General features: G+C 26.3%; 1 protein-coding gene across 42 annotated transcripts in view; it reads left to right on the forward strand.

The window, feature by feature from the left end:
- LOC122273570 (uncharacterized) overlaps positions 1-26,513 on the forward strand; it is a 109,834-nt gene that overhangs the window by 53,360 nt on the left and 29,961 nt on the right. For 40 of the 42 annotated variants that reach the window (XM_087159187.1, XM_087159182.1, XM_087159188.1 and 37 more), the window contains 6 exons: positions 19,795-19,827; positions 19,949-19,984; positions 20,235-20,249; positions 21,175-21,201; positions 25,533-25,556; positions 25,908-25,934. In XM_087159187.1, coding sequence (XP_087015313.1) covers positions 19,795-19,827; positions 19,949-19,984; positions 20,235-20,249; positions 21,175-21,201; positions 25,533-25,556; positions 25,908-25,934 — 162 coding nt within the window. The remainder of the gene's footprint in view (positions 1-19,794; positions 19,828-19,948; positions 19,985-20,234; positions 20,250-21,174; positions 21,202-25,532; positions 25,557-25,907; positions 25,935-26,513) is intronic. The other 2 variants (XM_087159195.1, XM_087159191.1) reach the window with 1 other exon arrangement.

Consider the following 26,513-nt stretch of genomic DNA (forward strand, 5'->3'; position numbering starts at 1 on the left):
TGGTTAGTATCAATTGTAATGATGATTTATCACTTTGCTTCCTTAGTTATTTGTGCCAAATTTTATCGTTATTCCTTTAAGTTATGTTTTTAAATGTTTCAATTGATTTTTGTAGAATTATTTACGAACTTAAATTTTCAATTAAAATTTCAGAGAAGGTTACAGCTCCTGGTTAGTATCAATTTTTATGATGATTCATCACCTTGCTTCCTTATTTCCTTTAACCATACTTGATTGTTTTTCCTCTTAAATGATGTTCTTAAATGTTTCAATTTTTTTGCGATGAATTATTTATGATCTTAAATTTTCAATTTAAAATTTCAGAAAAGTCGACAACTCCTGGTTAGTATCAACTTTAATAATAATTCATTACCTAGCTTCTTTACTTATTTAAACCTTCTTTTATTTAAATTCTTTGAAATTTTTTTAATTGCTCTAATTTCATTTTTACGAATTATTTACGATCTAAAATTTTATATTTAATATTTCAGAAAAGTCTACAACTCCTGGTTTGTACTATTTTTACTTTAATCATCGTTTATTTATATTCTTTTAAAATTTTGTTTTTCAATGCTTCCTTTTTAACTATACCCAAAAGTATTTTCAAACCGAAATTTTTATTTATATAAAAGAGATTCTTCATTTATTCTCTTCATATAATTAATTGAATTATTTAAAATATTATTTTTTTTGTGTAGAAACTTAATACATTGATCTAAAAGCCCTGGTTAGTATTAAATTCGATGATGATTCTTCTCAAATATAATTTTTTTAACCTTCCACGATTAGATGTTCTTTAAAATTTTGCTTTTGAATATTTGAACTGCAGTGAATAGTTTCAAACCGTAATATTCTTGCATAAAAATATATCTCTTTCAATCTTTTTCAATAATCAATTGAACTTTTTTGAGTATTTTTTTCATTTAACGGGAACCTTAATATCTTATTTAAAGCAGTGTTCTTTAATACAACTTTAGTTTCTGATAAATGATTTTGATTTTTTAAAATTATTCACGTTTTTAAATTTTTTTATCTTAAACCTCAGAAAAATACACTATTCCTGGTTAATATCAGCTAAGCTTTTTTCTTTTCTTTAAACCGTTGTTTCAATATTACCTTTGAAATTTTGCCTTTAAATGTTTAGACAAAGAAATAATAAAATAGTTTAAAACTATAAAATTGCTACAGACAGAGATTCCTATTTCACTCTTTTTCGATAATCAATTTAATTGTTATGAGTATGCGGTTTAATTAGAAAGATCCTAAACATCTTGTTTAAAAAAAAACTGATTAGTTCGTTCATGAACATGACTTTAGATTCATTTAAATATTTTTTAAACTGATTAGGATTTTAAAATTTCTACCAAAAATTTAGGAAAGTTCACACGTCTTTATATTAATTATTTTAATGATGATTCTTTTATCAGCTTTTTTGTAACCTTCATTTTACCGATTATCTTTTGAAATGTTGTTTTGAAATGTTTCAACACCAAAAAAAAAAGAGAAGAAAATAGCTTTAAGCAATTAAATACTTTTACAGGTAGATTCCTCTTTAATTCTCTTTAGTTAATCAATTTAATATTAACAGTATTTTGTTTCAAGACGATCATATTCAATATAATATCTTCTATATTTTTAGAAAAGACTACTACTGGTTAGTATATTTTTTGTAAAGGAGTGTCTTTTTGAATTCTAATTTATTATCAGTTTCGAATCAAAATAGCAAAAAATTGATTAGTAGTGAACTTTCCTTTTCTAGTTATTATTATTATACATAATATATATATATATATATATATATATATATATATATATATATATATATATATATATATATATATATATATATATATATATATATATATATATATATATATATATATATATATATATATATATATATATATATATATATATATATATATATATATATATATATATATATATATATATATATATATATATATATATATATATATATATATATATATATATATATATATATACATATTTATATATATATATATATAAATATATATAAAATGTGCATTTGGTTTTCTTAAAGGTGAATAAATATCTAATGTATATATAAAACTTTCAGTTAATAACTATAAGTTAAATACATGTTTTACATTTCAGTTTGTAAATAATTTAAACACTTAGGAAAAAATTTATATATATTTTTCTTAAAAAGTGAGATACAACGAAATTGGGAATACAATGAATAATTACAAGGGATATTAAATTTTTTTTATTTAATTATCACATTGCATCTAAAAATAAATTTTAAGTGTACCTTTATACAAAAATGTTTATTTCATTTAAAAATTTAAAATATTATTATTCTTGTGCATATGGTATCAAATTATTGATACGGTTCGGTTTTTTTTCTATATATAAGTAAAACTTGTAGTATGATGTTAAAACTAAGTAATAAAGCACACGAATTTAACAGAAAGGCATTTAATTTAAAACCTCACGGAAATTTATGCGAAATTTGTAGAAAAAATCTTATTTTATTTAATAAATTTTAAGTTCCTTAATTTAATTTAAATTATCTCTTGAAAATTAATATTTATTTTTATAAATAATGATAGTTATGAAGATAAATATTTTTTGCACGCATTTTATAAATGATATAAAACAGTTTTTAATAGTAACATACGAATGGAGTAAATATACGAGTAACACAGCAAGAGTTCTACTTATATTATTTTTAGTTCTTTTCATATAAAAAGTCAGTTATATGAAATATATCCCTGTTCTTTGAATAAATTGTGAAGGTATTCTGTAAAATTTTTATTATTTAAATTTTTTATGATTATGACTGGCAGTTTATTATTACTTTCTCACATATTTCAATTTTATGGAACAGAACATTCAAAACGATTAGCGAAATTCATAACAATTATCGAAAATATACAGATCAATTAGCAATTTATATGCAAAGAAAATATACTATGTTCACATTAGTCTCAATTAAATCTACCATAAAACATTAAGTTCACGTGTTTCCACTTTTTTTCTACAAGCTACAGACATTACTAGAGAATGAAAAGGATTAAAACTTTTTATGGGTTTTAAAAATCATTCCTTAAAGTATTCGTCGGTTTAGAATTAGTAATTGCTTTAAAGGTCATAGGATATCGGTTTTTGAAAAGATTCTAATCACAATTAGATGTTTTTTTTTCCAAATTGATTGGAAAACAACTTTTTATATTAATGTACAAATTTATAAACACAACTAAAAACATAAATTATAATCCAATAAACATGTCTTTGAAATGCATAGAGAGTATTATGAAAAATTTCAAAATTTATTATAATTTAATTCTTTTGAGATTACTATTTTCCTATTTTAACCAATTTATCCTTTATCATGTTACCCATTTTTTCAGAACCATATTACCCATTTGTCCATTATCACATCGATTATCGATTACCAAATTATCCATTTATCTATAAACATTTTACCCATTTTACACCACTAGATCCTTTTACATATCTTCCAATGAAATAAATCTTTTTCTGTTTAAATTTTCAAATATTTAATTAGATATGTATTGATATATACAATATTTTTCTTAAAAATTAATCTTTTATCAAATATTGAAAGTTTGATGAAATCTTATCCAGTAATTTCCTCTAACGCATATTTTATAAATGTATTTGTTTCTAGTAGAATCTTAATAATTTTCTTTTGAAATTCTTATTAGTTACTAGCTTACTATAAAAAAGAGTTAAATAAAAGTATAAACTTATCTTTAATTTTTTAGTGATTTATATGAAATTCATTTCAAATTTGAAGTTATATTTATAATGAACTATAATACCATTCTTAAATAAATGCATATGAGTTAACTTTATATGAACCTCTATAGCTTAAAAGTCTTTGAAATGAATTTAAGATTACCATTATGCTAGCTTTTTAAAATAAAAAAAAATATTTGTTTATCATCCTAAAAATGTTAAGATAAGAGATTTCTTAGTGCTACTTTCTTTAAAATAATAATTTAACAAATAATAATGTATTATGTCATAATTTTAAATCATTGGAATAAAAGAGTTGGGAATGAATGCAATAATATTAATAATACAATCATTACAAAAAATACACTCTATAACAAAAAAATCGATGCACCAAGAAGCAATCATCCGATTGCTTTGAAATTTCGTATGCATGAATGTTTTGAACAGATACGGCTGGAATGATGTCGACTAGGGACGTATAGTTTTTAGCGACGAATCTCACTTCCAACTGTGTTCTGATGATCATCGAAGACGTGTTTGGAGACGCACAGGGCAGAGGGGGGATCCTGCCTTCACTATTGCACGCCACACCGGCCCTCAACAAGGCATTATGGTCTGGGGTGCCATTTCTTTTGACAGCCGGAACCCTTTGGTCATCAGTAGAGGTACACTTGCTGCACAGCGGTACGTCGACGACATCCTAAGACCTGTTTTGCCACCGTTCCTTTTGCAGCACCCTGGGCTGGTTTTTCAGCAGGACAATGCCAGACCACATACGGCACGTGTTGCTATGAACTGTCTGCAAGCTTGTCAAACTCTTCCTTGGACTGCCAGATCACCAGATCTCTCTCCCATCGAGCATGTCTGGGATATGATGGGAAGGTGATTGCATCTGGCACAGGATGTTGATGACCTCGTTCGACAATTGGATCGAATTTGGCAGGAAATGCAGCAAGAGACCATCCTGGGAGCTTTATCGGTCTATGCCACGCCGTGTGGCAGCTTGTATCCAGGCTAGAGGCGGGTCAACACCTTATTAAACTTGCTACTGTAACTCTGCAATAAATTATTCAATTGTTCTGAAATTTTAATCATTTACTATTCTGTACATTGTCTTCCTATCCACATATTTTCGTTTCAATCGGACAACTCCTTCTTGGTGCGTCAATTTTTTCGTTATAGAGTGTATATAGGCAAGTTAAATTATAATCTATGTAGTTTTTGTTTTATTAATAATTTACCATTTCTTTCTTTATAGAGTCTCCTGGTAGTCCTTTCCCTTTCTTTGACCTTTCTCATACTCCTGGTAACCTATTTGTATAAATTTTTTTGTTTGTTTGTATGTATGTCTTTGCGTCCTTTATAAGCATCTGAACCATCTAACTGAAAGGAAAGAAGTTTGGCATACAGATAAGTCGAGCACGAGAAAGTCCACTGTTGGCATTTAAACTTTCTATGACGAAGCATTAAATCGCAATAATCAAAAAACGAAATGGAATTTTCTGATTGATTAAGCGTTATCCATTCTTTTGAATCAAACAACAGACGATTCAATTTTCCAAGTATTTTAAATATAAGATCAGTAATATTTGCTAGTTTATAGCACTAATTAATAAAATAAAAAGTTTACTGCTCTTACTTTAATATTCAAATTCCTTTGCTCGCTGTCTCAAATAAATTCAATAAACATTAACGTGGTAGTATTCGTGGACTACCTCATCTAAATAACATTTCTTTATTTCAATTATAATTATAAAGTTATGTGATGACAAGTGTTAATTTTGTGCACAAACATTTTTTAAAACGTGTTTCTATTAAAGTAAATAATTTAAAACCTATGGTAATTGAAATTAAACAAAACGTTAGTTATAAATTAAAGGACAAAATTATGGAAAAAGGATACTATTTCGCTCGGTAAGTATTTGGTGATCATTAAAACTGCATCAATACTAATCAGTTTTAATACCAATACTGTGGAAATAACTGTCTTACTTTCGCTTGAATGAGATATGTACCGAATAAGATTACTTGATAGAGAAAACTACTATAATTTTGACTATCATGAGTTGGCCATGAGAATTATCACGCAAAGTACAGTTCATCTCTATATGAGGGGATGAACTTCAAAGAACAGTGTTATGTTTAATATGGTAATAAAAAACCTAACCTAAACCGAACTATTTTATTATTGATTTATTAGAAAGCGAGACTAATTCTTTATCTTAATTTATTTACCACGGCCTAATTTGGAATAAAAAATCATGTAAGCGTACTAAAAACTAAAGTGGTTTAGTTATGTTAAGATCAAAGTGAAACCAAACACAATTTTGTTAGATTAAACATATACATATTGATGAAGCAGTATTATTTTGATACTATATTATTAGAACCATTGAATATATTAGTTTCAGTGATTCATAAAAATGGATCCTACCTGGTTCTTCTACTAAGCCAGTGTTTCCCATACTTATGACTCTTGTGTACCCTTCCTAAATTTTTCGTAACGCTGTGTACCACTAATAAAAAAAATAGTGTATTTTTTAAAACATATGTTTATTTTTACAATAAAAAATTGCAAGTTAAAAATCAAAAATGGCTGTTGACATCACTAATTATTAACTGTTAACTCTGCAAAAAATATCCAATATAAAAGTATGCAATCTTAAATTTTTATGGCTAGCCTTGATTTTAAATAAAATTCTTTCAAATTTTCGTTTGTTGCAAGATTTATCACATGAGAAAGCGAAACCCCGTTAAACTGTTCCCGCACTTTTGGGGATACGCGTACCATACTTTGGGAAACACTGCACTAGGCTATTAAACTTTGTCGGAAAAATGACTTAAAATTTGTGCATAATTTTGTGGTATAGTTCAGTACTGATTAGTTTTCCCATACGAATAATGGGTATGTAGCTAGTAAATTATGACACATTTTTATTCTCAGTAATTATTTTTCTTCTCCGTCTTCGTAAATTGTGACATATTTCCCTGACATATTTTTATTAAAACAATGTTTTTTTAATATATTTTATGAAATGAATACAATCACAACTGTTTCTTCATACTTTTTTTTAAAATAAAATATTTTATGTAATTTTATTCAAATTTAGCTTTACATTATATAATTAACCGAATAATGATGCTTATATAGAATGTGCTTAGAGAATTAAATAAATATACTAAAATATAAATTAGTTTAAAATATGCGACTATGAGAAAATATTTTCATTAAGATAAGCTTAATAATTAAGCAACGTTATGATGATGACTTATTAATTTGGTTAGGAGTATTCTAAACTGAAAAAAAAAGATTGTCATCTTAAATGCTAATTTTAAAAGTGAATAATTTTTTAAAATATATTATTAAACCTTATTTGATATTTGTATAAATAATGCATAATAAATTTAGATAATAATATAGTACAAATAATACAGAGTAATTCATAACTTTATATGAGGAATGAGTTTGTTGAGAGAACACATAGTTTTTAAAAAAATAATATTCTAATGGTTACTATGTAATTGATTACTACCGTAGAGCAAAAGAGATTTGAGTACACCAAAAACAATTTGCATTTTCAATTCAAACAGACAAAGAAAAAAAACATTTCAAAAAATTATTCAATTCTTACAAATTATCACTCAATTAATCCAATTTTATTTTTTTCTAAATACTGAAAGAAATATTATAATTGAATGTTGAATGTTTTATTTATGAATATGGCTATACACCCTGATTTTTAATAAAAATTTTATGTTTTGTAATAAGGCATGTAATGCTACGATAAAAAATATTTAGCAATATAAAAATAGTTCATTTTTCAAAAAATAAATATTTATCAGGTCTTTGCCTTATTTGATTACTATTACAAGGAGAAAAAAATCTGGTAAATTACTGTGCTGCTTGGTAATGGCATTTCTGGTAAAGCAAAACTATAATTTTGGTCAACTAAACGATATTCATTCATATAGCAATTCTTCCGTTCACACGGTTACGCTTTACGGGAAATTCTGGTTTTCAAAATTATAGTTATTATTACCTCACATTTAGTAAAAAATACAAAACTTGAAAGTAAATTTAACTGAATAACTGATTTCAATGCAATGCTCTAATGTATCATGATAAAAATAATAAATTTTTAAATAATTACTAAATTTTATAATATATTATTAAACCATATTTTAATATTAATTATACCAAATTTAATTCCAAAGCACTTCAGTAAAAATGCTACCTAGATTTTTACGTTCCCATACAGTCAGAAATACGGTGAGGTTTACCGTAGTCTGGTAGTTTAGACTATATTTTCCCCTCTGTGTCGCAACGAGAATAAAACTCATTGGTAAACAGATAGAAGTGCAGCAAAACCCCGTAATGTACCTTGCTACGTTTGCTGCCGTTTTACTGATAATTTCACGTATATTAATGCTTAAATGTCTCTTAAGAAATGTATTAAATTAATAAACAAGTAAAATATTACAGTTTTTCTCTCACAAGCATCTTTAGAATTTCTTCCAATGCAACGAGCTCTTATACGTATTGCTCCATCGTAGCAATTTTCAGATATTCTCAAACATAACAATGGTACCTTTACTAAATACTATGTAAAATTCCAAATAACATAATTATTATCATATGTAATTTTAATTTAAATAGCTATTACAATATGTAATTTTAATTAAAATAGCTATTACTATATTCTTAACAACATTGATACACATTTTTTACTTAGGCTCTGGGGAATGAAAAAAAATCATTATTCTTTCATCAGACTTTTTTTTTGAAAAAAATCATATTTATTCTTGCATATTTATCATTTACATGTAAAATTAAAGTTTTCGCCTTCCTCAGAATAATGAAGCCTGTTGACCAACAGAAGCTGAAATTTTTCATATTTTGGAAAGCGTTGGTAGTTTTTCTACACTGATGAAAACATTTTTTAGGAGAAAGAGATAAAATCTAAACATAAAAAATAATTTTTAGATTTTTTTTCTCTACATTATAATTAAACGGAACATTTTCATTTCAGGGGATAAATAGAAAAAAGAAAATTACATTCCAAGTTCCGTGCTTACAACTGAGTTGGACAGAGAGGTTCAATCAGGAACAATTAACCAATGTCTTCATGAATAGTTCAATATCTTTTCACAATATTGTATATTATTTTATAATGACATTAAAGTAATATATGTATTAAAATGCTTAATGCCTTCATTTTTATTTAATCGTCCTTCCAAAATACGCAAAGGTTTAGATAAATATCAAAGATAGCCTAGCAAAAATAAAGTTTAAATATACGCATGCTGCTATATACTTAAAAAAAACTGAAAAAGATTTTACTACTGGAGTCAAATGCATTACATAAATAGTGTATGAAATTGCGGTCTAACTAAAATAGAAAAAGTAAGATATGTCTATTTTTAATAAATAAACATGGAGTCTTTGACTGTTGTTAAATTTGTAATTAAAAGGAAAATAAGTATAATTTTCTACAGAGTTTTATTTCTAAAACCAACTCTTTCTTTCAATCAAGCTTCAAAATTAGTTACAAAATATGTCTGGGAGTTTTAAATAAATGAGAAACTACAAAATATGTTTTCTAACTAACCACTGTCTGTTGCAACAAAATGGGTTGAAATAACAGAGAATCAATTTAGTCGGAATCGCTTTAAGGAAATTTGAAATTAATTTTATAATAGGGAACAAAAATGATAAACGCTTTGAGCATCTAAAATATGTAAGTTAATCTGTGAAAACTCTTAAGGTGTTATGCCTCCTGAGAGGAAAAAAGATAAGCATCCTTTGGGAGCATTGTCAACCAGATTATCAAACAAATCAAAATTTTGTAGAAAAAATCTAACCTGTAAAAATTGATATTAATTAAGAATGATAAAAATGATTGCAAAGCTTTTCTTTTAAAAAGAGTCTTAATATTTAAAGTGTGTAAGGTTGAAGTTTTTTTAAGTTATAAATGGAAATAGTGTTTATTTGATTTGCCAATTCGCTCATGAATACAGTGTTTTTTATAGCTCAAGATTTCTATAAGAAATTGTAAGAAAATCGTTTAAGACAAACTAATTCATTAATAAAATGAAATATTCTTACGTACTTCTTTTAATACCGTAGTTATATTTTGATGCACATTTTACCAGAAAAACGTTTATTTGAAGCTTAAGTTCTATCAACACCAAAGAAAAAACATTTCTAGTTTCTGGGTAACACAGAATTAATTTTCATGTGTTTCACAAGAGACAAAAATTGATTCCAAGAAAAGTCGAAAATGCAAATGTTATGAAGACTGCTTCAAGCGTTACAAGGTATGCCACGTCAAGATGTAGGTAGTTCATTTTAAACAATATTATATTTCACAACTCAGAGTGAAAAATTTTCAATCCCAAATATTGAACGGAGAGAATTAACTCAAAAGATTGGCAAATGTTAGATATTAAAGCTTTTCAAGCATAGGAAGGTTTATTGTTATCTCCTGGTGTGTACAAATCACTTGGTTAATCAACTGGTACTTCGTACGATCAATAAACTGGCCTACACATGTTTCGAGCAATCATGTTACATGAAAAATTTTGTGAAATTTTGCAAGTTATTCGAATTGGTACTTTCAACGTAACAAGATAGAAGGCACAAGAGCGAACCTGCTGTTTTTCGAGAATTTTAGGAAATATGGAATAAAAAATATGAACTTTCACTATATTTAAAAGAAAAACAAATATAATAGTTTACTTGCCAGTAAAAACAATTATTTGTTTTAGGATGCTGTACATTTTATTTATTTCAATAACAAGTTTACTGTTCACAAATCTTAATATTAATAAAAAAATGCTTTTTTCTTAAACTTGCATGTGATAATTATATTTTTTTCTAATTTATTATGTTATCAATCCAAATTGTCTCTATCAAATTACGGAGTGTGCTTTTTGCTGTGAGTGTGTGTACGGATTTTAACAGAAAAGCAAAAAATGTTTTACAATTAAAAACAAAATGAATTTTACAAAGTTTTAGTTTAAAATTAAAAAAGAACTGTTCTTCTGGGACAAATTAATCAATTTTAATTACTTTGACTCATACTGACTCAGAATTTCCTTTAATTTTAATTTTGAAAATTTTAATATGATTATTTATTAAGAAGTAAGGAAAAAATCATTTAAAGTATTGTTTTTACTTAATGTGTGAAGATTAAATAGTTAATAAACAAAAATAGAAATCTATATATTGATCTTATAGTGAGTTAAAAAAGATTTATAGTCTTGGTTTTACGAGTTATTTATAAGTAAAAAGTATTTTACTACTCTTTAGATTTAAAAAGTGAAAAATTAATGAAAAATTTCTGAAGTTTTTATATCTAATTACTAAATGTATTGAAGATTTTGTAAAAACTGCAGCATTTTTGTTTAGAAAAAGGTAGTTTGTTTCGAGATTTACAGTAAATAAAAATAAAATAAATGAATTACAAAAGGTTAATTAAAATTAACTTCAGTTTAAAAATAGAATAGTGACGTATAATTTAATAAGTAGTTAAAAATAAAACACAATATGAAAACTATATCAACTTAAATAACTTTTGTACTAATGATTGGATTTTCACAAAATAAGTGGAGCTTTGAATGGTTTGAAAGCGTAAGCTCATATATTCTAATAAAATAGTTCTAAATATTATTTAAGTTATATACAAAAAAATAACGTACTTTCTCTGAATAAATGAACATTTTCAATATTTGAACATCAAATTATGAAGGAATCCGGAAAATGAAAAATGTGGAATCGATAGTTTCAGCTGGAAATCAGTCTAATGTTTGTGCCCTTAACTTAAATTTCATGTCTTGAGTATTTAGCTTGAACTACGAAAGTTTAAAAACAAATAGGAAAATAAAAGTCCAAAAAATTACAGAATCTTAAAAGTGAATCTTTTCATTACTTAAAAGTATGTAACGCTAATTTCTTAAAATGGCAATATACGAAACACCTACAGTGAAATTGGCTGAATAGATTCTGAGTTATACAACTTTAATAATGCAATATTTTTGATTTTCTATTTTCCCTCATTCCTAACCAAATTTTGCATTTCTTTTTTTAAAGTTATTGTTTAAAATGACGTCAAACTTGTATACCTTACAATTCAAAATTTCAATCCTTCTAAAATTTACTAATAAGAAACTAATAAATATTTTTCACATCTTTGCATAAATTAAAATTGTTATTTTGTACAAAAGAATTTAAAGCTCTGTAAATATTTGAGTATTAGAACAAAAGTTGTTCAGGTTGATATAGTTTTTTCTTTGGTGTTCATTATACAATAATGGTTAAAGTATTTTAATAATTTGATTTTTTTGCTGCTTGCAGTATTTTAGAAGAAATAATACTTTTGGTTTCTTCGTGTATTCGTTTAGACAATATCTTTAATTTTATTACAAAAATAGAGATTTTATAACAGGATTTTATGATCGTGTTTTTGCAATTTAAGATTTAGTTAAAATTTCTAGCCAAGTCGATATTGTATTGAATAATGTTAGTTTAGATTTATCACAATTTTTTCTGGAAAGTAAAGGTATCGATGGGAAATGATGATGTTGGATTTTCCTTCGCACGAATTTTCTAAATAAATATAAAATAAGAAGAGTATAAATAAAGATATATTGAATTAATATTGCGTAAAGTCAATCTTAATATTTAGGATCTTGCAAAATTTTAGAATAATAATATAACAGAAAAATTTTATTAAAGCATGTTGAATACACAGTAAAAAAATTCCGGATTAAATTACTGTAAAATGGTACTTTTTATCGTAAAATCCATCTTTACAGTTACAGAAAACAAATTTTGACATACCGAAGTTTTTATAGTAATAACTATCATAAAATCACTGAATCACTCCAATTAAATACAGTAAATATTACTTCAATATAGTATTTCAAGATAAAATTGAATTGTACTGTTCAATGGATTCAATGGATGTTGTAGCTTAATGACGGTACATTATGCAGCTATTTGACCCAAAATTTTTTATAATGTATAAGAAATGCTTTCTTTCTGTACATCGTTAATTAATTGGGAATTGGACATTCAATATTCATAGTTAAAAATTTGATTTAATTACTAGCATTAAGGGGTCACAGTACCCAAAAAATGACAAAAATACCAAAAATTTTTTTATTGCTTATAATAAAACTTCAAAGTATTTCAAATGTACAGTAACAAAGTATTTCAAATGTACAGTAAAAAGTAAACTTTTTTATCTTGAGTATAATACACTTATTTAAACTGTGCATGGAATAAGCATTTTATGAGGTATTACAATTTTTACGGCATGTTATATATACCTAACAGGAATTTTTACCCTTTTTTACTACTTTTTTTACAAAATAATCTATTAAAAATATTCTAATTGATATATCAACAAATGAATGCACAAAATTATTAAGATAAATATTGCAAGCACTATGAAAAAAACTTTTTTGAAAATATGTTAAAATGAAAAAGCCTTAGGGATTTAAAAATTTAGAATTTTTTCAACTTTTTTTAAAATTTTAAAAAAATTAAACAGTTTAATTACTTTTTGAAGATAAATTATTGATTATAACTTAAATGAGCATGTAAAGCATCCTCAAAATGAATGATTATACCTTTATTTTAAGAAATTGTTGCAAAGGTACTGTGACCCCTTAAACGAGAAAAAATAATTTTAGTGCAAATGCCATACTTGCATGGTTAGGAAATTTCTTGTTAAAAAACAATATGCTGGCAATTTAACCAAAGTTTACGATATTTAAACCTTTGGTTTGGTACTCTTTTCCATTTGTCAATAGTTTACTGGAGTATCTGGTTCTTAAAGTTATAGTTGTTTTTGCCACACATTTATACAAAGTGAAGGTTTCCCTTACATGTTCTAACTGTAATGCCTGACGGACTACGCCCGAACATATCCTTGACTGCCTTGGCCTTTTCAGAGGAGATCTCTGCGTGGATCCCCTCTACATGCTTGATATGCTCAAAGTTGCAGGTAGCTTGAACTTGATTTAGCTTTACTAACAACTGAGGACTAGCAGCAACACACAAAACATTGAATATAAGCTTTCAAGTTGAATATGAAGAGTCAATACTCTAGCTGAAGAACAGATGGCACAAATTAGATGCATCGATTGCAGTGATGAAGTAACTGGTTCTAATCCCATTGTATTCCTTGATATATTTTTGTGATTTCTTTCTCTATCTTGTACTATCAATACAAGTACTTATAATCCGAACATTATAATGAGTACTCAAGCCTGCATAAGTATGTGTAACGATAGATAAATAAATAAAAGTAGCTAGATAACACCAATTGTGAGGAGATATTTGAGTTTGGTACATTCACGCTTTCATTTTAGGATATTGGAAGATTCCTTTTGCGTAGCAATTAATAAGTTACTGAATTTTTGCCTGTTTCAGGTATTTGTATATTTGCAAATACTCATTTTTAAAGTTTTAAGTCCCACAGTGCCATCGTATAGTCATAAAACACAGTTCTCCGTGCATCACAAAAAAAAGCATCATTGACTATGGTCAGTAAGCGAGGAACCACTTTTATCAGTTTGTGAAGGGACCGAGGGTGCAAGGTATTAGTACTCGTCAAAATGTTCGAACGTAAAACGCACGACTTCCCATGCAGGTCATTCAGCTACCACAGTGGAATTGCTATAATCTCTGGACAGATATTTTGATAGCATGTCATTGAATCATCATCAGGGATGTTTCCTGGACCGTCACTAATAGCCTATTATGCAGTTCTAGTGCAACATAAATAATGGTTGATAAAGTTAGATTATAGTTAATATAGAAAAAAAAATCAACCAAAGGCGAAGTTTACAAGTGTTTACTAAATAAAATAGAAATTATCCTACTGAAAATTTTGTGTTGTCGAAAATTATACTAGTGTGGTAAAATTACCAATTCGGCTTTTTTGGTGAAATTACCAAATTTTAAGACCTTTAAATATTTTAAAACATTAAAATGTTTTAAAAATTTAAAATGTTTTCATCTACCTAAAATTTTATATCGTATATACCTAATAAACAACAGTATATATATTACTTACCAAACATATTTTTTTTCAATTCTGGAGAGTGAGACAAAAGAAAAAAAATCAGAAAATATACATCATTTACTATTTGCCTTTGCTATTATTTTTATACAATGAAGAGAAGTAAATTAAAGATGCTATCACTAAAGCAAATGCAGCGGTCTTACATAAAGTGAAACAATTACACCCTTAGAAAGTTTTATTTATGTATTTAATGATATCTCTAAAATAATTTCATTGTTTTAGTGTTTAAGTGGAAGCTGCATTGGATAGCTGCTTTTCCCGTGATTTCTGTTTGGAGCAATGTCATTATATCAGCTTATTCTAGCATGTAGCATCTTGGGAGGTAAAATTTTTTAAAAACTATGAAACATTGACAGCTTATATCATAGATTGTAATCATTACCTAATAAAAATGATATAATTTTTTTTTCTAGAAATAATAATAAAAATGGCTTGATTGACACTCTTGTAATATCATCTAATTCTTATATTTTATAGTTGGAGTATTTCCAATAGGTAAGTTGAAAACAACTGTTATAAAATTTTTATGTATGAGATTCAAACTTTAAAAAAACTAAAAAAAAATTTAAAAAAATAAAAATAGTATTTAAAGAGCTTCTCTTATGTTATATAGGTGTTTTAATCCTAACAAAAAAAATTTGAATTACTAGAATTCATACCAAAATTTAGTAAAGTGTTCAAAAATTAATTAGGTTTTTCAGTTTTGATCTAATGTATTTAATGAAACCAAAGTGTTGAAAGGCTCTAGAACTTAATAAACTTAATCATAATAAGATAAACCTAATCGATAAACTTAACGAGAGTTTTTTTTTCGAAATTACAATTTGTTCAACAGTTATTTTAATATTAAGAATTTTTTTCGTGAAATTTTTTCACTTTTTTTGGTTTTAAATAATGATTATTTTTCGATTGTGGTCGAAACATATATGTTTCGTGATCATTATTTTACGAGACCGTACTTGACTTGAAGTCAAACTCAACAAAAAATGGATGCATAAAATTAAAAGCATAAGTCTCAACATTTATATAGGTATTTTTCACAAATATAAATATCTCAATTGGGGTAAAAATCGTTTGCATCTTGAGTTGTTAAAATCACCGTTATAAATTGTTAACAAGTAAAATTACTTCTCACATTAATTCCTTTTTCTTGTGTCACACTTCAAATAAAAGTAATCTCTTATCTCTTACGATTAACTTAATACCAAGATATTCTTATATAAAATTATATAAATTATGTTATTAAATTAAATTTAATTACATTCAAAATTATCTTTTTTTAAAGTGTCGAGTTAAGGAAAAATTCCTGAGGTTTTTGAGCGGAGCCTCTAAATCTTATTCTTGTTGTTGCGACATGAAAATATATGCAATACGGTTTATAGGGTTGACCCTTTTATACTTTCATTCCTCCATAGATCGTAATTTTGACCTGAACTAGAGAACGCTCAATCTCCGATTCAGTACTTCCAGAGCTATAATTTGCTGTGGGAGGACTTTGTCACCCGACAGATTTAACGTGTACTAGTCACCATTTACTGCACGAAGAATCTCAGGACAGTGGGTATTAAACTCACGACCTCTCGGATATGGGCCAAATGCCCTAACATTCAGGCTATCCCGGACCTTTTATTTAAATAAATTTTTTTTTTAATTTTATCATTTGATTCCGTATTTTATTGTTATCATGAAACTACTTACATTGTATAACAGTTAATTTCATATGCTTTTAGCCATACCTCAATTTTTTTTAAAGAAATATCTCTTTTTATTGATTTCCATTCTGATCCAATCGCGAGACGCAATGTATACTGACTATAAAACTATTTTCATAAGTTTTTGAGTCGATGTTTGATTCTTATGGATATCATATTTTCAATTTATGATTGTATGAACAATTATTTAAAAAAAATTGTAATTTTGAAAAGATTACTCAATTGTGAATTCCGTTTTTTTATTTTGTTTTCATTTATTTTTTGATTCTGTTTTTCTTTTTTTACGTAAGAACCTAAATTTCAAACAATATGATTGATGATCAAAATGAAAGTAATCAAAATTAAAAATTACGTTAAAAGCAATTTTATTTTCATTTCAGTTGCTAAGAAACTTTATTAGTTACATAAAAACATATAATGTGCATTATGGAAATCATAGAAAATTTCACACTTGCTTTGAAATGATTGAAAAATAATTTCTAAATATGTGTCAATTGAATTTAAAAGTTGTCAGTAAATTCAGCTTTGCTTTTTCAATAAATATTTACAGAACTTAAATTTTAATTTTAAGAACAAAGTTAAATATTGAAACTAAAAAGGAAATGTCAGTGCAACATTTTCAAAAATTAGCACGAGTACAACAGAGTAAAATAATTTAAAAATTTTTTGATAATTGTACAGCATTATTTAATCTTTTTTTAATGCTAATAACTCAATTGGTAGCCTTAAGAGTTAATATTTATTTTGGAGACCATACAAGTCTTGATATAAATCTAAATCAATCATAATATTTCAGAAAAACAAAAAAAGAGATATTAACTGGTGCACAGCATCTTAAGTTTAATGTATGCATAAGATGTACATAATGTAAACATTGGCACCGGAAACTTTATTTAATATGAAAAGTATTGAGTAGAGACTCAATTGGACCAAAAATGAGTCATAAAATGCTTTCATAAAAAAGTGTTATTATATGAAGAAACATGATGTAAAACTAAATATAGAGACATTGGTACTAAGGTTAATTCTATTTTTATGTAATCCAAATAATAATAATAATTTATGGTAAGTTTATTCAAGTTCAGTTATTTCTTGTCTGCTGTTACTGCTGTCTGCTGTTACTACAGATGTTGTCTGCTGTTACTGCTGTTAAAATCAGGATGATGTTAGATAACGTAAGACGAAAGGCAGTTTATCCATTATAATTTTTTTTATAATTCTTCAAATGAGATAGCAGTTTACTTCAATTTTAGAAAATTATGAAGGATTTTACATAAATAATACTGTGTTACGGTGGCTCAAGAGATATGGGTTACGCTACCCAATGAGGTCGCTACCCACCAACGGGTTCGAATCCCGGCGGTGGATTGTTGTTATGAATCCTGCTCTTGGCTTACATTTCTACAGTGCTGACGTAAAACATCCTCAGTGTTAGTAGGATTACGGGTTGAAATTCCTTTGCAACGGAGAAGTTATCGTGATTTTTCTCTCCAATTAAGGCAAATGTGGGTTGGTTCCCTCACATACCCTTTCGCGAAGGTTAGTTTTTCCAATGCTTGATCTAGGAGGTTTCTTTGTCTTCCGGATGGGGTTCAAGATTAGTAGGCTCTGAAGTTAAAAAGTGATAGCCATTCTCTTGGATTCGGGTAGCAGCAGTACAACACCGGCTATGAAATAAAGAAATAAATAAGTAATTTTTTAAAAAATCAATTAAAATAAAGTATGGGAAAAATGTCACTTAAAATGGTTTTATATCAAACAAATCATCTCCATTCTGTCCAAAACCACTGTACTAAATTTTTTATTTTTTAAGAAACTCAACACACTACAAAAGATTGTCATTTAGTACCTTCATACAATAAAATTTAGTAAATTGCATGTTTATGCAAAATAAACAAATGTTATAAACTTAAAAAATTTAAAGTAGAACCTTTGTCCTAAAAATTTTAATTATTTTAAAATTACTATTTCGAACATATTTCCATTAAGTTATTCGCATAGATTCAAAGTGATTTTTATAAAGTAGTATCTTGTCTCACCCATTTAGAAATGAACCAACCTCTAATTACATGAATCGCTAAATAAAAATGAAATCTAAATAGAATTATTCGAGCATTTATTTAATTCATCTGTATTCGAATTAGAAAAATCATTTAGATATTGAAATTTTTTGAAGAAAAAATGTGTTTCAAAGATATTCTCTGTGCTATAATCAAATGCAAGAACACATTTTAGTATTTATTCACAATATGATTATACTTAAATAGTGTAAAAGTGAAAAGATATTTTAATACGTAGGACAGTGTTTGTTACATAAAAAACTTATAAATAAAAGAAAAGGCTAATAAATATTATTAACTACTTTATTAAGATTTTTTAAATGTGAAAAAAATATTACAACGCTTTATTCTATTTTTAGGACAATTTAATCCGTTTCCTCCTGGTGAAAATTTTACTTATTTTTTGTAAAAATGAAATTACATTTTCTATAGAAATGATAATATAAAAAAATATAAAAATATTTATAATATTTTTTTCAGGTTTTAATCAGTTTCCTCCAGGTATCACTGACCTTAATTTTTAAAAACATAAACATTCATTTCTTTTATAGAATTGACATAAATTAGTGTAATAAGACAGAAATAGAATAATATAGTACTTATTATGAAGTGCTTCGAATCTTATTTTTAGGTTTAAACCCATTTCAATCACCAGGTAAGAAGATTTTCTTTACTAAGTAATGGTAGAAAAACTTATTTATCTATTTATGTAATTGATTAAAGAATCGCAAGAACTTATTTTCCTAACCATCAATACGAAACGAAGCAATTTTTTAATCTATAGAACTATTTTCATTTAAAAATTTACTTTCTAATGATTTTAAAGTATATTCTTCCTGTTTACGTTTAAGTTTTTGTTTTTCAGGATTTTTCAACCCAGCTGCAAAAGCAGTTCAAGGTAAAATTAGCTAGAAATGTTTCAGAAATAGCATTATGTCTCTGACTTTAGCATCTCAACCCTTATAAAGAAGATTTTAAAGTATATTCTTACAGTTTACGAACAAGTTTTTGTTTTTTAGGATTTTTCAACCCACCTGCAGCTGCCGCACCTCAAGGTAAAATTAGCTAGAAATGTTTCATAAATAGCATTATATCTCTAACTTTAGCATCTCAACCCTTATAAGGAATATTTTAAAATATTTTCTTCCAGTTTATGTACAAGTTTTTGTTTTTTAGGATTTTTCAATCCAGCTGCAAAAGCAGTTCAAGGTAAAATTAGCTAGAAATGTTTCATAAATAGCATTATATCTCTGACTTTAGCATCTCAACCTTTATAAAGAAGATTTTAAAGTATATTCTTCCAGTTTACGTACAAGTTTTTGTTTTTTAGGATTTTTCAACCCACCTGCAGCTGCCGCACCTCAAGGTAAAATTAGCTAGAAATGTTTCATAAATAGCAATCTCAATATATCCATTAGTTTAAAAATAAAATGATTTATAAGTACCCATATATTTTTTATATGTCATATTATTGATAATATAATAATAAATTTATTTAATGCCGTAGTTAATCAATATTAATATTAATTTTCTGGATATCATTAACGTTTTTATTATTATTATTGCTTTATTACTACTAATTTTGTTAATATATAATATTCAAAATTTGGATTTAGTTTTTCATTACCATCGTAAGTATACATATTTATTTCAAACTGTTAAAGATTGTGCCCTATTTTCGAAAAGTTTTTTGATCCCCCTACTGTATTCCTTGTTGTGTAATAATACTAATATAGTCTTAAAATATGGTAGAAATTTACAATTTCTAAGAAATAGTTTATCATTTCAAAAAATATAATTCTAAGGAGTGGTTGGGAGTTTTTTTCTAGGCAATTTAAAATTATCGATAGCAGTTGAGAAAGACATTTTATTTTTCACATATGTATATTTATACGGTATTATTCTTTGTAATATAAATCTTTCTAATTCTGCTGTAAAAAATAAATAAAAAAAATATTAAATAAGCAAAGAAAAAAATTACAGTTTTTGATTTAAAAACTGCAAAAAATATTCTTTTGGAAGAGTAATTATAAATATTGTGATTGAATGTACTTGAGAAATAATAAATAATATATTAATAAGTATAGTTTCTGCAGGAAATTTTATCCTATTGTAGTCTTGTATTCTATTATTTGTCTCGATTAGTTTGATGTATAAACAGTGGTGATAAAATATTTTTTCATGCTAAAAAAATGAAGAAAAACTATGTAATATTATTTGTAAGAAAAAATTCTAATATTAATTTTGAAATGAAATAATCCATAATCAGACATATTATAAAAAATTGGTTTATGGAAGTTCAGAAGCAAGCTATCATTTCACGATGAAGAATTTTCTTAAACTTTACATGAATTTTTTTTAATGATAATAACAAAACATTTTAGAATCATCATAAAATCCCTATCACTTATTCAATATACCTATCATTCATTATTATTCATTTATACCTATATTTTTATGAATATATATTTTGTAAAGTTAAAACTTCGGGTAACCTATAAACTTCAGATATTCTATGTGTGCTCTATTTTTTTAGACTTTTTAATTGCTTTTCAGAAACATTTTACCCAGATGGACATGGCGGTAAGTGTCTTATACGTAATCGTACGGTAGATGGTAGTAAATAGTGCGTAAATTGACATTCAGAGAAATAAATGCTAGATGAAGTAAGTTATCCCGTAGTGGTCTTATCGTAAAAATATTGTTCCTAATAAAACACTGGAGTCAAGCATTACTGGCTGTGGTCAGTAGGCTGGTAGAGAACACTTTGATCTACCTACTCTCTTAAAATGAACGAGTGAAAATAACTCAACTTGAGTGCTATTTAACTCTTTCATCTAGATAAAACCGACCTTCTCATCTTGAGTTAAAATCTCTCAAGTGAAAGAGTTATATGGAAATAGCTCAATTTGAGTGAAAAGAATTTCACTCAAACTTGAGTTATTTTCACTTGAGTTTGAGCGATTTTCAGTATTTCAGTTTGTAAATTGCAGTCAAAATTTTTACTGTTAATATAGAAAATTTTTGTATTTAGTGGTGCCATCTATCGTAAGCGATAGAAAATACTATAGTTTTTGTTTAAAAAAATGCCTTTTGAAAGAAAGCCTTAGACGGGAATTCTTTTTATCATAACGTTTGTTGAATTTTAATATCGAATTAGATAGTATAGTACTTGTGAAAGTTTTTGCTGTGAGCTTATCGACACTGTGTATCCTGGGATTTGAACTCGCTTCCCGTGTGTCATGAGTTTGTCCGATTAACCCTCTCTGCTACAGTCCTGTGTCAAGACAGCTACAAAGAACTAATTACTTTCATAAACTGAGTCTTGTTGGCGAGGATAAAGTTTTTATTTGTTAAATCAAATAAGGTGAAAAACACAGTTAAAATTCTTTTCAGAGTTAACAGTTTGAATAGCAGCATTTAATGGCTATCCAATTGTTTTGATTGTATACGGTAAAACAACAATTAAATGAATTATTACTTAAGAGTTTTTTATATGAAAAATTCCTAACCACTGTAGATTTGAGTTTTTTTTTCTTTCTCCTAAGTTTCGTCATTTTTCTTTTAACTTTAATTTTTAAAAGTAAGGAGCTCTAAACGAATTTTTAAAGTAAGCAGTTTTATAAATATTATGCTCATTTAGGTTCAATTGAAAATACTATGAGTTATTTTTCTTCGAACTTATTCGTTTAATTTATAAAGCTTTATTTTTAAGCAATAAAAAAGGTATATTGTTTTAAATTGCCTAATTTTTTTAAGACAAATTTCTGAAACTAAGTGAAATTAATAAATTTTTGAAGAAGACGTTTGAAGCTAAAAAATCTGGATTAAATACCCTTTTTCAAACTCAATTTTGCAAACTCTTTTGATATAAATTTGTTTAAAATCCAAACTATATATTTGTTTTGATTAGAAAAAAATAAGTATAATTTTTGTTCTGCAATAATCCTATCTTAGTATGAATTCGAATAAAAAAATTAACTAATTAACATTAACTACTTGACTTTACTTTAATATTGTTTTCACCATAAACTTTGCTTAAACATAGTTTTCTTAAGCAAAAAAGAAATAAATAAGAAAAATGAATAAAAACGACATTTTTAATAAAATTACTAAAATACAGAAATATTTAAATACCTAATTTTAGGCATATTTTTAACTTATTAAATTGTATCGCTTCTGAATCATAAATAATTACAATTAAATCAAGTATGTATTTCGTGAATTTTAACTATTATGAATATAGATAGTGTACGTTATTTCCGTGATCAATATATAGGTTTAGAATATTTACCTAATTGTAAGAAATTAATAAATAATCAAAAAGAAAAAAAAGAAAAAAAAAAGAAAAAACATTATAAAAATTTAATATACCAGCCAGGAAAACAAGATTGAAGACATCAAACTCTTTCAATTTTACAACAATGCAAAGTAACTGCAGTTTTTCGGCTGATTCATCAGAAAGTATACTTCTGAAGCAATGAATGCATAATTACTTCAAATTTACTGTTTCAGTTTTCAGTCAGTTTTCAGTTGTCAGTTTCAGAAGTTTCAGTTTTTTCTAAATTTATGATTTTAAAGTGACCTCACTTAAACTACAGTAATTTTGTAGACAATAGCTAAAAGGTTTTTCGAAATAAATTACTGAGAAATTACTTCGCATTAGCTGCAAAATAACTGCAGTGTTTTTACATTTAAGATTGCACTACAGAAAATTTGCAGTTAACTCTAGAAAAACTACGAAATTACTTCAGTTCTGTAGAAAAATTACAGCTTATTTTCAGCTGGGATATAGGTATATAAATTCAAATTGAATTATATCTCATAATAAATATTACTTTTAATTTTGCTCCTATTTTTTTACTATTAATCTATAACTATTGAAGAATTCTAATTTATTTGCATTTTTAAATACTTTAATTAGCATTGTACTTTTAATTAAATATTGATTCTGCATTTTCAATTTTGCCTCGAAAATGGAACTTGAAGAAAAGTGGTAAGAACTTTTATGCTAGCAACAAGGGAAAAATAGTTTGTATAATGTGATAAATACTTTATGAAATACGAAGGTAGTATTAATTCTGAATTCCAATTAAATAAAAGCTAAAAACAGGATAAGAACAGAAAAATTCAAAATACGCTTTTTCTTTGAATGATATACTTATAATAAAATGCATTGAACATCTGAAGATTCTGATATATAAGAATGGATATTGCAAATGTGAACTTTCATAAATTAAAGACAGTCAACTTTATTAATAGAAAGCAATTTAAATAACAGCAATTATAGACTGTATGAAAAATAATTTCGTAAATATCTTTTATAAAAGAAGTATAGAATGATATGAAATTAATTATCCAGAAATGTTTTGTACCAAAATTATACATCAAAAAAACTAAAACATGGATATAAATTTATTATATTAAAATAAAATGTTAAAACTTTAATATGAAATCTGAAAAAATTCTAAAACTCTTATCAGATATAAAACATTCCCACATGCTCTGACAAAGATTCTAGCATGGAATCAGAATTTTTTAATATTTCATAATCATCCACATTTAACACTTTCAATTTTAATAATTTTTTTTGACAAATAATTTAAATGAATAGCATTTTATTAAAAAAACGCTGAAAAACAGCTAATTCAAATGGAATGTGTATATAACACATTCAAAATAAAAGTATTTCCGAAATAAAAGCAGCAAGGTATATCTACTTATTAAAAAGTAAAACAGCGTCTTCTTCAGAAATACCGCTGTGAACTAAAAGTTGTTTTAATTCTTCTTAATTCTAAATATTAAATGACATATTCTCCAGAAAAAAAAATTCAGCGTAAAAAAAACACGAAGACATAATCTATTTAGATGACTGAACATAACAATGTTATTTAGATTTATTATCGTTTGCTTTTTAAAATAAAACGATAGAAATTCTACCTTACAGCTCACTCAATAAATAAATCACTCAAGTTTGAGCTAAAAGCACTCAAATATTGCTTAATAAATACCACTCAAGTTTGAGTAAACGCAGAGCAAGAATTTCGCTCAAATAAGAATGTATTTCACTCAAGTTGAGTTAAAAAAATTTAACTCTTTTTTGAGTTGGAGAAATAACTCTTTCATTTTAAGAGAGTAAGTGGAGACCGCGGTATCGGTCCCCAAAGCTGCTCTACTTTATAGTACTAGGTCACTGACCGCGTAAGTCGTTGAGCTACTAAAGTGAAGGAGCCCTCTGCTGAGGATAGAGATTGTGATGGGATGTCTTAAAAATCATTATTAGGGAAGCATCCCAGACCGTCGCGAATAGCCCAATGAGCAGTTTTAGTGCGATGTAATAAAATTCTTACCTACCTAATTTTAAGTGAATTTTGTTTTCATATGATATTTCAAATGCTTTAAGTATTTTCCTCTTTGAAGTATTTCATAAAAATCAGAGGTAAAAAAATATAGATTAATGACCATTCAACACAATTGATAAATGATGAACTTTTGTTGGAAGTTTAATAGTGAATTTTGTCTTAATTTAAGTACCAAAAATTGTATGATGCATTATAAATGCATCATAATGCATGTTGAATGCATGTTAGCAGCTTTAACCTATGTCCAAGAGAAAAACAAGCAAAAAACAAAAATTAAAATAGCAATACATTAAGAGTATTACAATTTTTTTTAAAATAAAATAACTTTGTGAGTAAAATAACAGTGTCTTAGATAAAAGATAAAATGTTAACGAAATATACTTGATAGTTTGCGACTTTTATTTTAAAATTTCATGACATAAGAAATATTATTTGAAGTACTATAGTATTTATTATTTTATTATTAGAGAATTATAGTACTACAGTACTTATTTATAATATAAAAGGAACTAATTCTCATATTTTTGACTGTATCAATTCAACTCTTTCTAGGGTACTACGAAGCTCAACCACAGGGTAATTATAAATTTCTTTAACTTTTTAGCGTATGAATTTTAATTCTGGTGGAAATATCGGTATTGTATATATATATATATATATATATATAGTTCAGAAGCAAGCTATCATTTCACGATGAAGAATTTTCTTAAACTTTACATGAATTTTTGTTTTATAATAATAACAAAACATTTTAGAATCATCATAAAATCCTTATCACTTATTCAATATATCTATCATTCATTATTATTCATTTATAACTATATTTTTTTGAATATATATTTTGAAAAGTTTAAACTTCTGGTAACCTATAAACTTCAGACATTCTATGAGAGTTCTATTTTTTTATACTTTTTAATTGTTTTTCAGAAACATTTTACCCAAATGGAAATGGCGGTAAGTGTCTTATACATAATCGTACATTACATGGTAGTCAATAGTATTTAATTTGACATTCACAGAAATGAATGTCAGACGAAGTAAGTTTTCCGGCAGTGGTCTTAACGTAAAGACATTGTCCCAGTAAAACACCGAAATCAAACATCACTGGCTGTGGACAGTTAGCGGGTAGAGAACACATTGATCAGCCTATGTATCCCAACTGTCGAGAATAGCCCATTGAGCAGCTCTAGTGCGTTATAAATAAAATTCCTACCTACCTAATTTTAAGTGATTTTTTAACGATATGAGAAAATGTGCATTGGATTCAATTTAAGTTTGACGCTTTCATTCAGACTAAATATTAATTTTTGGTCAGATTACCCGAGCTATTTTATTTGATTACAGGGATAGCGATAAGATCCCCCTTTACATATTCACCTTATGATTATCCTTTTATAAACCCGGCTGTAAAGTATAGTTTCAAAAAAATTAAATTTACTAATGTTTTTTTAAAAAATTAAATAGTACAGAGTTCAAGAATTTCGCATCCTACATGATATACACATGTAAAGTGGAACTCGACACCACAAGAGG

Source organism: Parasteatoda tepidariorum, chromosome 3 (assembly GCF_982258835.1).
Source record: "Parasteatoda tepidariorum strain Cologne lab strain chromosome 3, Ptep-v5.0, whole genome shotgun sequence".
NCBI classification, from domain to species: domain Eukaryota; kingdom Metazoa; phylum Arthropoda; class Arachnida; order Araneae; family Theridiidae; genus Parasteatoda; species Parasteatoda tepidariorum.